Genomic DNA, 15910 nt, shown 5'->3' with positions numbered 1-15910 from the left:
CATAAAGGCTGTTTGCATCATATGGAGAGTATACACAGGCACAATGCTTCATGGTACTTATACGTCCATGGAAATAAAGCAAAAATAACAAGGGTCTCTAGAGTCACGCAGGGAGTCTCCATAGCTTCCAGATGAGAAATCACAATGGAGTTAAATACAGGCTTCTCTGTCAAGACAAGATTATTTGTGTTGCTCCTTGATTGACTGGAAATGTTTTTCCTTTGGATTAGCTAAATTCTATAGGGACAAATATGCTATTCAGTAATTTACATGTAAATGAGGATGCATAACACTGCAGAATTATTTCATTCTGAGCATCCACTGTTCTGAGCTATGTCAAAATTGCTACGCAAAGATGGGCTTATATGTGGCAGCATTTTAAAGATCACATTTGGGAACTGGGACAGCTTTAATTTTCCTTGTACAGTAAAAATCTTTTCAAGCATAAAAGAGGTGGACAGGGCACACCATGAACAATGGACCCAAAAAAGCACACAAAAAATAAGTTTAATGAGATCGGTGTTGATCATAATAGCACACAGCCTTAAAAATAAAGGCATTTAATTTTGTGAATACTTGATTATTTAAAATAGATGCACAGTGAGCTGGAGAAGCTTGCAATATTTGTGTAACATCTCAACAATTTACCACAGGTGTGGTCTTATTTTGGGATGTGATAAAGTAAAGCTTCAAGTGAACACAAACTGGAGCCATGATGACAGCAGTCTGAGAGGACAGCCTCTGAGCTTCCAGCCATATGACTTCTGGGTGGCAGTGTTTGGATGACTTACTGTATATGACCTTTTTCTGAACACAAAACTGCTAACACTTTGTCTTTTCAACAGTCCTGGGGCAAAGGCAAGGAGGGGAAATTAAAAAAAATAAAAATAATTCTACCTTGGGGGGATTGAAGGTCAATAAAAAAAAACCTAAACCCATGTGGTCAGCAAAACAGCTTTCTGCTTAGAAATCACAAAAACCAAGATCTCCTCCTTTTGTGTTAAAAGAAGAAAACAAAAGAACAAAAATTCAGTTTGAAGATAAGCTCCTAAGTCCTTGGATGGAACCTCAATAAACAGCCTTGCCTTTACTCAGGGCTTAATCTCCACCAGTTTTCCTCCTGTCAAGAATCAATTTTACTAAAGGAGAACAAAAACCGTGATGAAGAGGATATTCAGCAAAGGCTGTGAGATCCCAGGTAGCCACAACCTTCCCCTTGCTGCCCATTCCAAAATCATGTCATGGGTGGCCCTGCTCTGCTTCTGATGACCCATGGGAGCAAAGCAATGGGGAACCACTGCTGACAGCCAGCATGCTTGAAAACTGCCACATCCTCGGTCCTGTGCCCTTTTCTCTGACACTTTGAATCTCCAAAGAATCTCCAGTTGAATTTCCCCAAAGAGCTAGGAGGTAAGCGTGGATGGTGTCCTCTGTATTTCTTAGCCTTCAAAAAATTCACAGGTGCTTCACTCATCAGATCCCATGGATAAATCGAGCACCTGATAATTAACTCAGCTCATTACCTTAATCCATTTCTGTCCTAATGGATCAGTACCTTGTGAAGGGAGGTGCTAGTCTAATCTATTAAATAGCTGAGATAACACCAAGGCACAACAGACCACACAGCTACAAATAAAATCTAGATAGATAAATAGAAACTTTAGCTTTTACTGTGCTCTGAAGTTGCTTAAACAGCATTCAGACTTTCTCTTAGAGTGAAAAGTTCAAACCTCCAGCCCAACAATTGTTATAACATCAGTAAAGGAAGAATTATTTTCAAAATGTCTCAGTCTCAAAGCAAGCAAGCAGAAAAATAAATTAGGACTTAAAACCAGGTGCAGCTTTTAGCTATTTATGCTGGGCTAAGCCTGCTGAAATCAGCAGCTGCACCACTTGAAGAAAGCTGGTGGGAAATTGGGGCCCATCCTGATTCAGTGCTCTGAGGGATACATGGAGATCTCCAGGAGAATAAACTGGACTTAGCATGCATTTCCTGCAACCAGCACCCTGAAAAACTCCAGCCTGAGCACCTCTTGCTCTTCCCATGCAGGCATGACCAGAAAGACTGCTGACCACTCAAACTGGTAACTGGACTGAATGGTCTAAGCACCACCCACTGAGATTATATGAATTTCCTCCTACTTCAGGAGGTGCATTTAGGGATGGAGGAGACAGAAAACGTAAGAACACTTTGTCTCTCATGGATGGAGAGTCACAACCACACATGCCAAGAAACCATGGCCAACACAAAAATGAAAAGCATTTTAAAATAGCATTTGACTTGCATAGAATCAGAGAATCATAGAATGGCTTGGGTTGGAAGGGACCTCAAAGATCATCTAGCTCCAGCCCCCTTGCCATGGGCAGCATTGCCAGCCTCTACATCAGGCACTAGATCAGGCTGCCCAGGGCCCCACCTAGCCTGAACCTGAACACCCTTCAGGGATGGGGCAGCCACAACTTTTCCCAAAATCTGGTATAAGCAGTGCTGATGCTGTCACGTCACATCAGCTGTCACGACAGACCAATGGCATAAAGGCAGGAAAGCTGTTCAGCCCAGTCTCAGATGCACTGTCTGAGGTAAACTCAAGGCTGAATGTTGCTAAGAATTAAAGGCTAAAATTGTAGAAGTGGCTAGCAGGTTGGAAACAATACAGAAGTGATGCCTTTTCATGAAAAGAATTGGTTCTTTGCTTCTCATTTGTGGAAGATGGAGCAGATATAGCAGAAGTGGTTCCCTTCTCACTGTGGGTTTAAACTCATGAAGCAAATAACAGCAGTGGGGCTGGTGGGGTTAATGAGCTAACTTCAGCTTCACCCTGTAACATCTTCCTTTTACCTCCTCCACGAGAAAATAAAAAGAAGTCAGAGCTACAAAGCAGGAACAAACTTACTTCAAAAGTTGAACAAGAAAATAGCAAAAATAATCCAGGACAGAGCCCCAGAGGTATCATCTCTGAACACACCAAGGTTTTGCTTTTGTTCTTCACTTCTGCCTGTGCCCCACAGCCATGGCTGCACATCTGTGCCCAGCTCTCATGGTTTCTGTAGCAAACGCATCTGTACAGCAGCGGGCTTCATTCCTTTAACTCCAGCTCACATTTTCTGGCTAGATTAGATACCAAACCAGTTTTGCAGAAGACACAACATCCTTCACATTGCATCACTGACCGAGCATCTGTTACTATAGTGCCTGGGTGCTATTTCCTAGACGACCAGGGAACTGCCTAGTGAGCTTGCACACTCAGGCCACTTCATTTCCAACATCCATTTTCAAAAAGCAGGAAGCTGGCAAACGAAAAGAAACACCAGCAGAGCTCAGTCTCCCTGTCACCTCAGGGTCCAATCCTGTAAAATACCATTTTTTTGCCATAAAAGCCTGAGTGCTCACATGGTTTGTTGAGTTTTCTGACAGCTGCGAGAGCCTCAGCAGGCTGCACAGCTGCTTGTCTTACAGAGAAAAGGGGACATCCACTGCTCATCTACTTAAGCCTTTCTACTTTAGTTCAGATTAATTTTTTTAAGAGATGCACAAACTCCTTCCTCAATTTCTTTAACATGCAGCTTGTTATGCTGCAAGCATAATTCCAATATAAGCCCACCATCTTCAGCTCTACCATCTACTGCTCTGTTCTCTAGAGACTGCTCTCAGAACTGGATTCTCTTGTTTGCGAAGAGTGCAAATGGGAGTACTGAAGTCCTAAATGATTGAACATCTGAAAAAGCAGCAATGGCCTCAATACTGTCAGCAAAGCAGGTAATTCTCATACCATCATGCTTCCCCATAGCTTCCCACGCACAGAGCAGCCCCTTATTGCATTTATAGTATGACAGTCTATTTGTAGGACTTCTGGGAGTACTCAGACAGGTGAGGAAAAAATTCAGACCAAGGCTTGAAAGGGAAGAAGCCACCTCTTCTATTGGGAAAACAAAGCTACTTCTCAATTTACCAATAATCTGACACCACAGCTGGGACCTATCTCATTTGCCTTCCTTTTCAGGAAATACCTTGCCTAATGCACATTAGAACATCACTTGCTTTTCACCCTCTCAGTGTAATCCATTTTCGATACGTGGTTACTCTAGGTGGGTTTCACCTCATCTAACTTAAGACCTTTGCAATGTGGAGTTATTCACCCTGGGCTCTTCTTGTTTTCACAGAACAGAAAGAGACACTTGTAGAGACAATATTCTGATGCACTTTAGATCTCTAAGATTAAATACATCCTGCCCATTTTCAAAGTGACTAGACTTCCATTTCTTTAAAGATCATTGAGAGTGATGAGTTCCAGCGTAGGTATCTACATGAAATGAGATAAATTCCCACCGTATGTCATATGACAACCAGTCAACATTGCCCCACCTGTGAAGAAGCTATTTTCAAAACAGCATCACGTGGTTTTCCAAGTGAATTCATTCTTATGTCTTAACAGTATCAGTCTTAATAGTTTTCCTTCCAGCCTTAAGAAATATTTTGCAATAATGCTGCTTTGCAACAAAGATCCAGGAAATCTGCTAATCATCTGCTCATCTGTCCTAACTGGATGCTAGGACTTTCTGGGAACTACTTGTGGACAGTAAGAACAGCCCTCCACAAGCAGCTATGCAGAAGAGCAGAAGTGAGATTATAAGGGTAAAAAACAGAGGGAGAAAACACAGTCTCAAGATAGTAAGGCTGAATACAGAATCATTTTTAAAACATTTTTTATCCAACACACAATGTTAGATATTCAAGTGGCAAAGGAAACAACTTGAAAAATATCCCTATAAGAAAATTTGTATCAACCCCAGTATTTAGTCCTTTCACAGAACATCCCAAGTTGGAAGGGACACATGAGGACCATCCAGTCCAACTCCTGTTTCTTCCAGTCAGCTCTGAAGGGCAAGACTCACTCAAAGTTGTGAACATATGTGGCACGAGGCACGTCACTGTGTGAGTTAGCCCGTTGTCTTCCCACCCTGCCTAGGATGATGGCTTTGGATTTCTCACTGCAGACCTCACGCTGTGTAAATAAATTACAGCAACCTCCAACAACATTCAGAAGGAAACGAGAGCATGAATCACATACAAAAGTTATAAAGTACTCACCAGATCGCCTGTCCCAGGTTTTTCCATTATAACTGGGGGGAGCAGTAACCCTGCAGGAGAAGTAGGGTCTGGGTTGAGTGCCCCGGTGCCTCCTCCTATCAGGGAAACCACACCATTGCAATCCACTGAGCTGTTCCTTTTGCCCGTCTGGGTGTAGTTGGGAGTAGTAGGGTGAGAACTATGGCTCACTTGACTTTGAATGCTCAGACGTCTCCCAGATCTTGGAATTAAGAGAGAGCCCCGGTGGCTTTCATTTTCCCCAGCGGTGCTGATCTCATCATCGGCAAAATCTGTTTCGGAGCCAGTGTCTCTACCACGGAGTCGGAAACTGAATATGCTTCCGTGGCTGGTTCTGCGCTTCACCAAGTTTGCACTGGGACCATAACTAATGCCAAGGAGAGTCTAGAAACCCCCAGAAAGGAAAAAGGGGAAAGAGAAACAACATTTTGCAACATGTTTTGAGGAGCGAGGAAGGTCTGGGGAGAGCAATAAGTTCCATTTTAAATCAAGTGATTCAGAGAAAGATTTAATTACATGTGTTCAACCTTAACAAAGTTAAGAGGTTGAAAAAAATCAGTCCTAGCCATTAAGTATTTGTCTAACACTCAACAGTTAAAGATGTACTGAAATAGGAAGGGTCAAGGTGGCATTCGCCTGGTAGCGTGATGCTTCCTTTGCTTCTACTCCCTCCCCATATGATCAGTGCCAAAGGACCTGGGTAGGCAGCACAAGGAGTGGAAGACAGGAGCAGGGAAGGGGATCCAGCTCCAATTCACCGCATTTATCACACATCTTCACAACAGCTGGGGAAGGAACGTTGCAGTGGGAGAACAAGAGATAAAGAAACAGGGCAGGAAATGAACTGTGGGGAAAAAATGAGAAGAAGAGGGAAGAAGAAGAAGCAGAATACGACGGAAGAAGGTGATAAAGAAAAAAAAACAAACACAGAAGAGCAAGAAGAGAGATATGATTTATTGGTTTGTAGAATGATTACCCCAATGCACATAGCTGCTTTGAGGAGTAGGAAACCTCAGTAAACAGCAGTCTCTTTTGCACCTAAATGTCAGCCTTGATGGCCCACTCTGACGTCTGCTGGTGAGAGTGCAACTCTGACAGAGCACCAGTAAGACGTATCCAAGCACTAACCACGTGTGAACCCTGACAGAGTGAAAAGGATGTTCAGAAAATGCCTATGGAGTTCAAGACTATCCCCCTTCCCTTGTATCATGAAGAGGAAATTAATGGAGTAAGAGCATTTAGGCAGAACATACTTTTGATTTTACGACCTGCACAGAATTTTCAGCTTCTTCAGAGCTTTCTCATGAGCCAAGTATATATGAAGAGAGGTCAGATCTCCACAAACCAGCAAAGCCAAACGAGCATTATTTCTTTTTGCACTGTAGCTCACACCACCGAATTATGTAATGATGCTATTTTGTGACACTGGTATAAAGAAGCACACAAAAACTAGGCTCCTTCTAACTAAAAACAACCTATTTGGATTGCTACCAAACTTTAACCAGTAAAAAAAAAATATCCATGCCTGAGTTTCCATGACACAGTCATTGAGACTGATTTCTGATGGCAACATACTTCCAGCTGTTCAGATTGCATCTGAATGATGACTCAGCCTTACTCCCTCCAACCATGCCAGGCACTGCCTTGCAGAGGAGATTTACTATAAGCTTTGAAATGTGTCTCCCATGTTTCTCATGCATATGACATCCAGGGCGAAAACAAGAAATATTAATCTAAGGAACACACTGACAATATACAGCTCCAAACTATGGGCATTCTGGTATGTGAAGCCTTGAAATCCATCCAGAATGAAGCTAGAGAGCAACTCTGGCTTTGACAAAGGTATAATTTGTAACACAACCCATTCAACTAATGAGGTGAATACAAAAACTATTAAGATAAAAAGTATGTTATTAACAGAAATACAGCTCCACATAAATCTTATAAGCTAGGGAGTCAGTAATTTACTTTACTAAATCACATTTACTTAAATCACTTACGTGTTTTGTAACAGCTTTTTATGGCTGCCAAGTACCCCTAAATTCACTGACAACAAAATAGGAAAAGACTTAGCCCATTACATGGCTATTCAAAAAACAAACAAAAATAAAAATCACTGATTTAAATACTGCCCTTAGTTGAGCAGAAACAAATTATCTGAAGCTATTTACCATCATTTGATACACACAACATGTGCAGATTCATATTCATGCATGTCAGTATCGTTTACATAAAACCCTTTATAACAACAGTCTCACTATTTTTGTCCATGCAATGTACAGTAGAAACAAGTGCCACAAAGTTTTGACTTGAAGGCAACTAGCAATGGAATAGAAAAATGTTAATATCATCTTAATATATTGTTAAAAGTGCCCTCAGAGACACGTTTACTCCTTTTCTGCTCCTCTCTTTTTCTTTTTAAGCTTTGCAGGTTTCTTCTAAGAGCATTTTAACTCGAGTAGGGAATGGATAGATATAATCAGATGAATGAAATAAGAAAATAAATCAGGTTGTGGGGGGGAATCCTGAAGCCAAAAAAAAAAATTAAAAGGAAATAAATAATAAAGAGAGACAAAATAGGTGCACAGGTTTACAAAAATGTTTAGTGAGCATTTTAAATTCATTCTGAAAATAAAGTACTAATAGGTTTCCTTTCAGAGTTCTAACACACCGTACCTCCTGGTCAGTCGTGACATTAAATATTGATTCTTCTCTGCAGCTGGAAGTTTCAGCATTAATTGGATATTCAGAGCTTGTCCTACCTAGCAAGTGCAGTAAGAAAGGAGTGATGCTTCAGACCATGGCTTACCATTCTCCTCTGACCATCATCATATTCACACTTGGAATTCCTCTGGTCTTCCCCGTACTCTTCTGTCCCCAAAGATTTCTTTTTCTTTCGCCTGTTTCTCCTTTCCTTGGCATTTTTGGATGCTAAAGGTGACATTTCCAGGGAGCTAAGTGACATCGAGTCAATGCCTTTAGCAGCTAGCGCCTAAAAGAGAAGATGGTAGAAGGTGCAAAAATTATTATTTGACTTCAGGATCCCAGTGAGCATTAATGATTATTCAGTTCAGCACTTACTTTTCACTGTACATTTTAAGTTTGTACAAGAAATAAATTAAAATTTCAAAGAGGTCATTAATCAAGAAACTATCTCACATTGCTGGAACTGGTCTTAACCTGTTTCTAACCTCATTATTTAGCCATGAGGTAAATAAACAAAGGAGCCAAGTTCCCAGCACAGATGCACAGAGGCAGGTCGGCTCTTCACATCCTGTGATGGAAAACAGGAACGGCTTCATAAAATCATCTGATTCATGGAGAGCTCAGGAGCAATAAATCTCAACACTTCAGAAGAGAACCAGCTTGTGGACACAAACCCAGTCTAGAGCAGCACTTCTGTTGGTGGCCAAAATACTGGGGTCATGGCACTACAAGATCAGTATCCCCCATGCCTGCAGCCCCTTAAACCAGGAGGCTGAGCAGGAGGAGAGCCAAACTGGTGGCTGAACTTTCCTCCGCTGTCACAGAGGGATGCTAGGAGCAGCAGGCAATTCAGCTGGCACGCCTTCGTAAACACTTATCCTAAGCAGCAGCACAGGCAGCTGTGATGAGAGATTCAAGGAGAAAACCCATGGGCTTAACTGGAGATAAGGTGGACTTTTCTATGATGTGCACCTCAGTGCTGTGCTTGCTATCTGGTGGGATCACGGCAGGAGCTGCCTGATAACAGACCAACTGCTAGGAGCCCAGCAGAAGCTGACTGCAAAAGCCTGAGCACAAAAAGCAAGAGCCTTGAAAGCAAACGAGCAGCGGGAGGAAGAATCGATACTGGCAGAGAGGAGAGCACAGCCCATGCCAGCTCACTGGGTCCCCATCCCTGAGGATTCTGTCTCTGCACAAAGCATGAGGTCAGGTGTGGAGGTGCCATGTCCCAGCAGGAGCCACATCAGTGACCCACAGACAGGCCCATTTGCAAAGCCCCCAGATGGAGTACATAAAATGAGTGAATCACAACCCCCCCCCCCCCAAAAGAAAAAATAAAAATAAAAATAAATATATATATATATATATCCTCTCCAGGTTCCCAAGAACAGGAGGAACAGGATGAATCTTCAGTGCTATTGTCTGCAAGCCACTAGAATCAAACAGGCAATCAGCTCTCCGCAGCAAAATACTCCCTTCCTCCCACAGGCATCAGTCCAAGGAAAGTGAAGGCACTTAACAGTCGTGTAAAGAATCAATCATGTATTTCAAGGAGTAGCAGTAGCTCTATCAAGCTGAGAGCACAACAAAACTTAATTCCTATGGGAAATATCTTTCATGAGCATGCTGCTTAGAGCGGGGAGGAGGGCTCAGACACCAGTCTAGGCTGTTGTATTTTGTTGATTTTTTTTTTCTTTAAATCAATTGATTTAATTGCTGCAGTGAAGTTCTTTCTCTTCATAAAGATTCAGCAAGACTACTAGTGTTAAATTCAGGTTTAGGAATGTGTTAGACCAATTGTGTAAATTGACCGATGGTCCCCAAGCAGGTCTATCAGTTGTATCTGTGTTCTCTTTATAATGAACAATGTCAAAGCTGGTCTAAAGAATTTCAGTTTACCTTTCAGACTGCCATCATACTTCATTGATCTAGAAAATATTGTAGGCTGTACTACTAAGCTCACTGTACTCTTACTAAAAATGAAGCTAATTTCAGTTTCCTAGCATTTTCTTACTTATTGCTTGGGCTGAAATGTTTTTGCTCTAAATCAGTTGTTGAAAAATGGTTTGGACTGAGTTGTTTCTCAGGTCATGGAGGATGTGCCTACATCCCACCTATCTGCTTCTCCTGATTGGCTTCCTGCCCCCCTGCACAGCAAAGCTCTGTTAACACTCAAGGCAGGGAATGAGATGGGGACCAGGCGTGTCCTGCAAGGCTGGGTGGTGGGTGAAGGATGGGAGAATAGTGTAGCTCAGATGAGCTCAGACATGGGGATTATGCACAAGATGGGACTTAAGGTGAGATCTACTGGTATGGTGAGGAAGCCAAAACCAAGAACTTAGATAAGGATCTGAAGAGCAAAACTGAGTAGCTCTGATTGGAGCAAAGGACATCTGAAAACTAGGTGGCATAGCAAACCACTCAAATCACTTTGCTGAGCGTCTTCTTCAGGATGTCCAATTTGAGTTTTTGGGGGTTGATTCACAGAGTAACCAAACTTCACACATAGTTTTGGACAACTTCATCTTGCAGGTACAAAGCAGTGGGTAACAGCTCCTGGGCACGTAGACAACCCAAACGAGTGAACACATTGGATCCCAGCCTCTGTATTTCTAATCTTCTCCACAAAACTGAGATAATTCTCCAGGAGAACTGCAAATATTAATGAGTAGTTCTGAAGCATACAGACTCTGAGCGATGACAGGAGGCACTGAAAAACCTCAGAGGACATTAGTCATTTGGGTTTTGAAGCAGTCTTCAAAAGCCCGAATCTGGAAATCTTCTTCAGCTGGCCTAAGGCTACAGAGCTAACAAGGAGAAACTCAAGAACTGCTCTAGAGTCACATGCTGTCAGCAATTTGTACTGGACCAGACACAGGAAAAACGTGACATGGCTGGTTAAGGAAAAGACCGTGCTGTAAATCACATAGACAAATGGAAACAATTTAGGTTTGCACAAGCCGCCTTCATTTTGACACGTACTGACTTTCAGGCCTCAATGTTCCTTTTCTGTGTATGAACATACAGGTTTAACTAAAATCAAAGACTTCAAAAGGAAATGCTTAAATATGTTTAATTATAACTGGGGCTACCAAAGCTGACTGTTATTAAGAAGAGCTCAGCTGGAGTCAAAAGACATGAAAATTTACACAAAATAGGTACAAGCTGGAGTTCAGTTTGCTCCCTAAGGTTATGGCAGAAAGTTACTGTGTTCATATACAGACTAAATTGCATTCACCTATTACTTAAACCATCAAAATGGATCTTTAAAAGGACGTAAACCATGCATAAGCCTCTACTAGCACTTTGTAAAGAATGAATTGCATTTTCTATTTTCTTTCCAAGGATTTAAATGGGCTTTGTATTAGGCCCCGAAGCCAAAAGTACCCAAAAGCAAATTATGTATATTAGTTTATATTGTGTATTGAAGATTTATTTCTCTGAACTACACGGCTGCATGTTATTTCACACTAATTTTCTTATTGTCTTCCTGATCACAGCACCTAAAACGTTCTCTTCAACTGTTTAATAAAGGCTTTCAGCCCCACACAAACCTCAGGCAAATTAATTGAGGTCATTAAGGCTATATCGCTGCATCCACATTTTGGCCTCCCTGTTTTGCTGGAAACTGCAACACAGCATTAAACCCATATTCTTTACAAAATTTGCAAAGTTTAATTTCAAGACCTGCTCGTTCACTTGCTCAGTTATGAAGTTAACACAGGTTTACATCCATCTTTGTCTCCTTTATCAGACAAATGGATGCAAACAAAACTGTGTGAAAATGAACGTGGGCTGAAGAGGTGGTAGAAGGAGGTTCAGCTGGAGCTGTGGCTCAGCTACCAAACAGATGTCCTGTTCTTGAATGCAGAAGTACTTATATCATCATGAATGCGTTGTTTATGTCAACAAATATAAATCCCTCTGCTGGCATACAGTTACAGTTAAACCAGTACAGCTCTGGATACGTAAAACCTAAATGGTCTCACACTGAGCAGGAAGAGCCATCATTTTTCTTTCAGAAAGGATTATAATAACTCTGTCCAGGGCAATAAACATAAAGCTGCTTTCAAACGCATCCTTATTCTGAAATAAAGACAATTTGAACCTTGAGGTACCATCTTCAAGTTACCCAAGGCTAATGACATCATACAGTTTACCTACCTCCTGCTCTTTCTTTAACATCTCCATGGCTTCCCGAAACTTTCTCTCCTTTTCTTCTGTTTCAGCAATAGTGGCTTGGTTCTGCTCTTCGTATGCCATGGCTACTACAGCCAGAATCAGGTTGACCAGATAAAACGAGCCCAGAAAGATGACTAGCATAAAAAAGAGCATGTAGATCTTCCCAGCAGATCTAAGCGTCTAGAAGTACAGAGATAAAAATCACTAAGACTTGCTTACAATGTATTTTGAAAGGAAAACAAAAATATAGTTTGATTCTTCTTTAAGCCTAGACTTAAAGTATAATTTAATTCAGCTTTTGTTAATAACATGAACAGAATCCCTTCTATGATGTATGATGACATCATTAACTAAAATAACCTTCTCAACACTAAGTTCTCATACCATACTCAAAAACTGTTTGCCCTGCACTAGAATTCATTTTCAAAAGGAGAATGTTTCACCAAACACTTAGGCAGGTTTTCTTTGAGAATAAATACCCTTATAATCAGCTGCAACGACAGCTCTTACAGCTCAGCCTACTCCTGTCTGGTCCATAAGGGATTCACCTTATTTCCATTCAGAGTGTCCACAGTAAGGATCCTTTTGCAGTTGGAGGAAAGAGAAGATGTATTTTTGAGGTGCAATTCACCTAAGCATTATTTAGAGATCTGCCTCATAATAAGCACCCTGGGTGCTGTTGACTGTACTGCCCAGTTCTTCACTAGATTTATAGGCATAATTGGAGTACAGCATGGTAGGTTGAGCTTATATTACAGATATGTAAGAACTTGATACTGGTGATACAAACTGCTGTGTGCTATTATGAGGGCCAATAAGAAGAGGAGTGATGTTTGCAGTTATTTCCTGTGACAGTCTCAGCCTTCTAGAGTTGTACACGCAGTTCTGTGCCATGTAAATGCAGTTGATCAAAGAACCTTTGATTTCCTCGTTATAAATTTTCCGAAATGAAATTGTGCGACTGCATTTGAAACAAGAATCCCTGGTAGCCTTAAAAGTGTCTACCTTAATTCCTTCAGAGTAGCAGCTTTCCAGACAAACTCCCTTGATTTCCTTATGAGTATTCCCTGGTTCTGACAGTTTTGAGATGCAGAAGTAAATGCTTAATGGTTTCATGGACGGAGCACGTAATTCAGTACCAGACTACCACATGCAGTTCTTAACAGCGTGCATACGTTTCTGAAATGCATGCCCAAATGAAAATTTACTAGCAGACCCCTTTGCACACATGGTTGTAAGTTAACTCCATTTCTGGCCCTGGCTCTTAGGTGCTTGCGATGAAAGGTTTGCCAAGAGGTACCAGGGAGCTTTACTGTCTGATAAACTTGCATTCACGTCCATGGCTTGAAAAAATAGATATGCCAAGTACATGGTGCTTTTCTGTTTGCTTGTTTGTTTTTGAACTGGGCTCAAAAGACTAGTCCATGCTACATCAGCCACCAAACTTCATAAAGCCATGATGTGGCGACTTCTTCTGTTAAACAGTGAACTTTCCTCAAATTCAGGTAAATCCAAAGCATCCTGCTCTTAACACCAATTCTGCCCTCTCCCCCAAGCACCCAATCTAGTGCATTATGGTATGATCAACACTTATAAGAAAGGAAATTAACTGTAATGACTGATGGTCCTCGCCCAGAACACACCAAGAACATTTTACTTCATAACTAGTAATTTTTTTTTGCCTTTAATTATTGCATATTTAACTATAACAAGATGCTGTGTTTATTTCCTATTTAAAAATGTAAAAAACCACTCTCAAACCTGTTGGTAGAGGCGTTCCCAATAATCTTGAGTCATAAGACGGAACAGAGAGAGAAAGGCCCAGCCAAAAGTATCAAAGCTTGTGTAACCATGGTCAGGATTTTCCCCAGCCTTCAGACATATGTATCCCTCAGGGCAGGTGCTGCAAAACGGGAGAGACAATACATGAAATGTGATATAGTTGGCTCCAGTGCAGAAAAATAGATTTCAAGGGACAATATTGACTGTTCTTAGTTCAAAGCACAGATGCTCCATGGTAAATTCTTCTACTGGGTGAAAACACAATGAAGTTTATGCTAACTTCACAATACCAAAGATCTTGGTAATCTTGTTAATCTTTTGAAAGGACAAACTGGGAAATGGTAGTCACAGCTAGAGCTGAAATGGCTAATGATTGCCTGGCATTCTACTATCTGGAATAGACAGAAGTGAGGCATCTAATTAAGCAGGACTTTGGTACTCGAATGTAATTTCTCCTGCCTCTTACTCCTAATTAAAAATCATAAACTTGGTGTCTCCTGTTACAGTTCTGGGTAACATTCTGATGGTGAACCTGCTTTTCTGGTTGTGTAGTCTGACACTGGCTGGACAATGTCAGCATCTGCCATCTGAGCTCCTTCCTGATTGCTTACCTGACCTCGCACTCACCCCCTGCAAGGACTAAATCTTCAGTCTAAGAAATCCAACCCTTTGTTCCACCTTTGGTTTAGCATGGGGTCATGACATTTTTTTTTGTTTTGCCCAGGAAAATATCGCAGATCCACGTATTAAATGGCAAGCAGATATCATGACTTTCATTGGTTCTCATTAAACTTTAAGACTCTTTACAACTGATTTTCTAGCCCCTAATACCAGATCTGGAAAAGAAAGCTCTCTGCTTTAGAGCCAGCAGTGGTACTAAGTACCAAAGTGCACCTCATCAAATTAAGTAGCACAAGGTGGAAGAGATCCCAGATCACCAAGCCTCCTTTTCCAGCAGTAGTGCAAGAAACATTTAGCCAAAAGACCACACACACCTTCACACCAGAAGCCACTCCCCAAACTTCCTAATATTTCCACACACCAAAATGCAAAGCAATCATGAAGTCATTTTCAAGACACACACACACACAGAGACAAAAAAGATTCAGGAGAAAGCAGACCATGCATCAGCAGAAAAATCAAGGATTAATTTACGTATACGTAAGTCTTATACTGATATAAGTGAAATCTCCGCACTACACGGTAGGAACTCAGGACTGCATATTGAGCTGAGAATATACTGCTACACGTTCTGAAGTTATACAAATCTATGGTGTCAGCCAGCAACATTACACATTCAAGAACATTTTAAGAAGCTTAATTTAATATCATTAGTCAAGCATAAATTTTCAAATAAGTCTGCTTTGAACACTGAAAAAAGGAGTGTTGAAGCACTGCTAAATGTCTGCATAGCCATATTTGCAGTGATCTTCAGAAAAAGCAATAACAAACAAAGAACAGTTGATGCTTAGTGAATTAAGTGTAATACACAAGTTAATATATTAAGTGATTCTGTCATCTGAGGTAGAGACAACTTAGTTTTTATCAGCTGGGAATTTAGCAATAGTAACTGCATCTCACAAAGAAAGAAAAAAGAAAATGCACCTCAATTTCTCCCTGACTAGAAATGCTTCCTTTAGAGTTTTCCTACTTCCTATTGTTTCCCTATCAGAACCACATTTGAATAAATATTAAAGCAACATCTCTGAGTTAGAAAGGAAGAAAATGCAGAAATTTGGGCCCCCCTCCTCCCCTAAAATATGCAAAGGCACGCTGAATTGCTCTTGTATAACCATGTCCTTTATCACGGCAACATTTTCACTAAACCTCCTCTCTCCCAGAGGCAGCATCTGCTGTCACTTTGCCACAGAGACATGAGATTTCTGCCTCAGATCTGCTGCTGCAGACAGCCTACAGTGCCTGTGACATGCTGCTGACACCGTTCAAGAGCTCTGAGAAATAGATCCTCTGGGTTCCAGAGAAGAAAACCCTTTCTGCTTGCATGCACTAAGACATCGTGCCCAGGCAGGACATGAAGATTCTTGTTAAAGCTCTTTCCCTTTGCAATGAAAATAAATTCATTGACATGCTGTGCTTGCCTGGAAACTGAATTATTATTTACAGAGGTGGACA

At 41.2% G+C, this 15910-nt stretch overlaps 1 protein-coding gene across 3 annotated transcripts in view; it reads right to left on the bottom strand.

The window, feature by feature from the left end:
* Positions 1 to 15910, bottom strand: part of LOC136053936 (sodium channel protein type 5 subunit alpha-like) — a 562080-nt gene that overhangs the window by 458648 nt on the left and 87522 nt on the right. For 2 of the 3 annotated variants that reach the window (XM_065744928.1, XM_065744929.1), the window contains exons 6-8: positions 13757 to 13898; positions 11978 to 12175; positions 7917 to 8099 (exon numbers count right to left, since the gene is read on the bottom strand). In XM_065744928.1, the coding sequence (XP_065601000.1) occupies positions 7917 to 8099; positions 11978 to 12175; positions 13757 to 13898 (523 nt within the window). Of the gene's footprint in view, positions 1 to 5089; positions 5492 to 7916; positions 8100 to 11977; positions 12176 to 13756; positions 13899 to 15910 lie in introns of all 3 variants that reach the window. The other variant, XM_065744930.1, reaches the window with a different exon arrangement.

Source organism: Cyrtonyx montezumae, unplaced genomic scaffold (genome assembly GCF_038088225.1).
Source record: "Cyrtonyx montezumae isolate F1298 unplaced genomic scaffold, pur_monq_1.0 scaffold_32, whole genome shotgun sequence".
NCBI lineage: Eukaryota > Metazoa > Chordata > Aves > Galliformes > Odontophoridae > Cyrtonyx > Cyrtonyx montezumae.
Note: the sequence above shows the minus strand (reverse complement) of the source record. Positions and strands in the feature narration are given on the sequence as shown.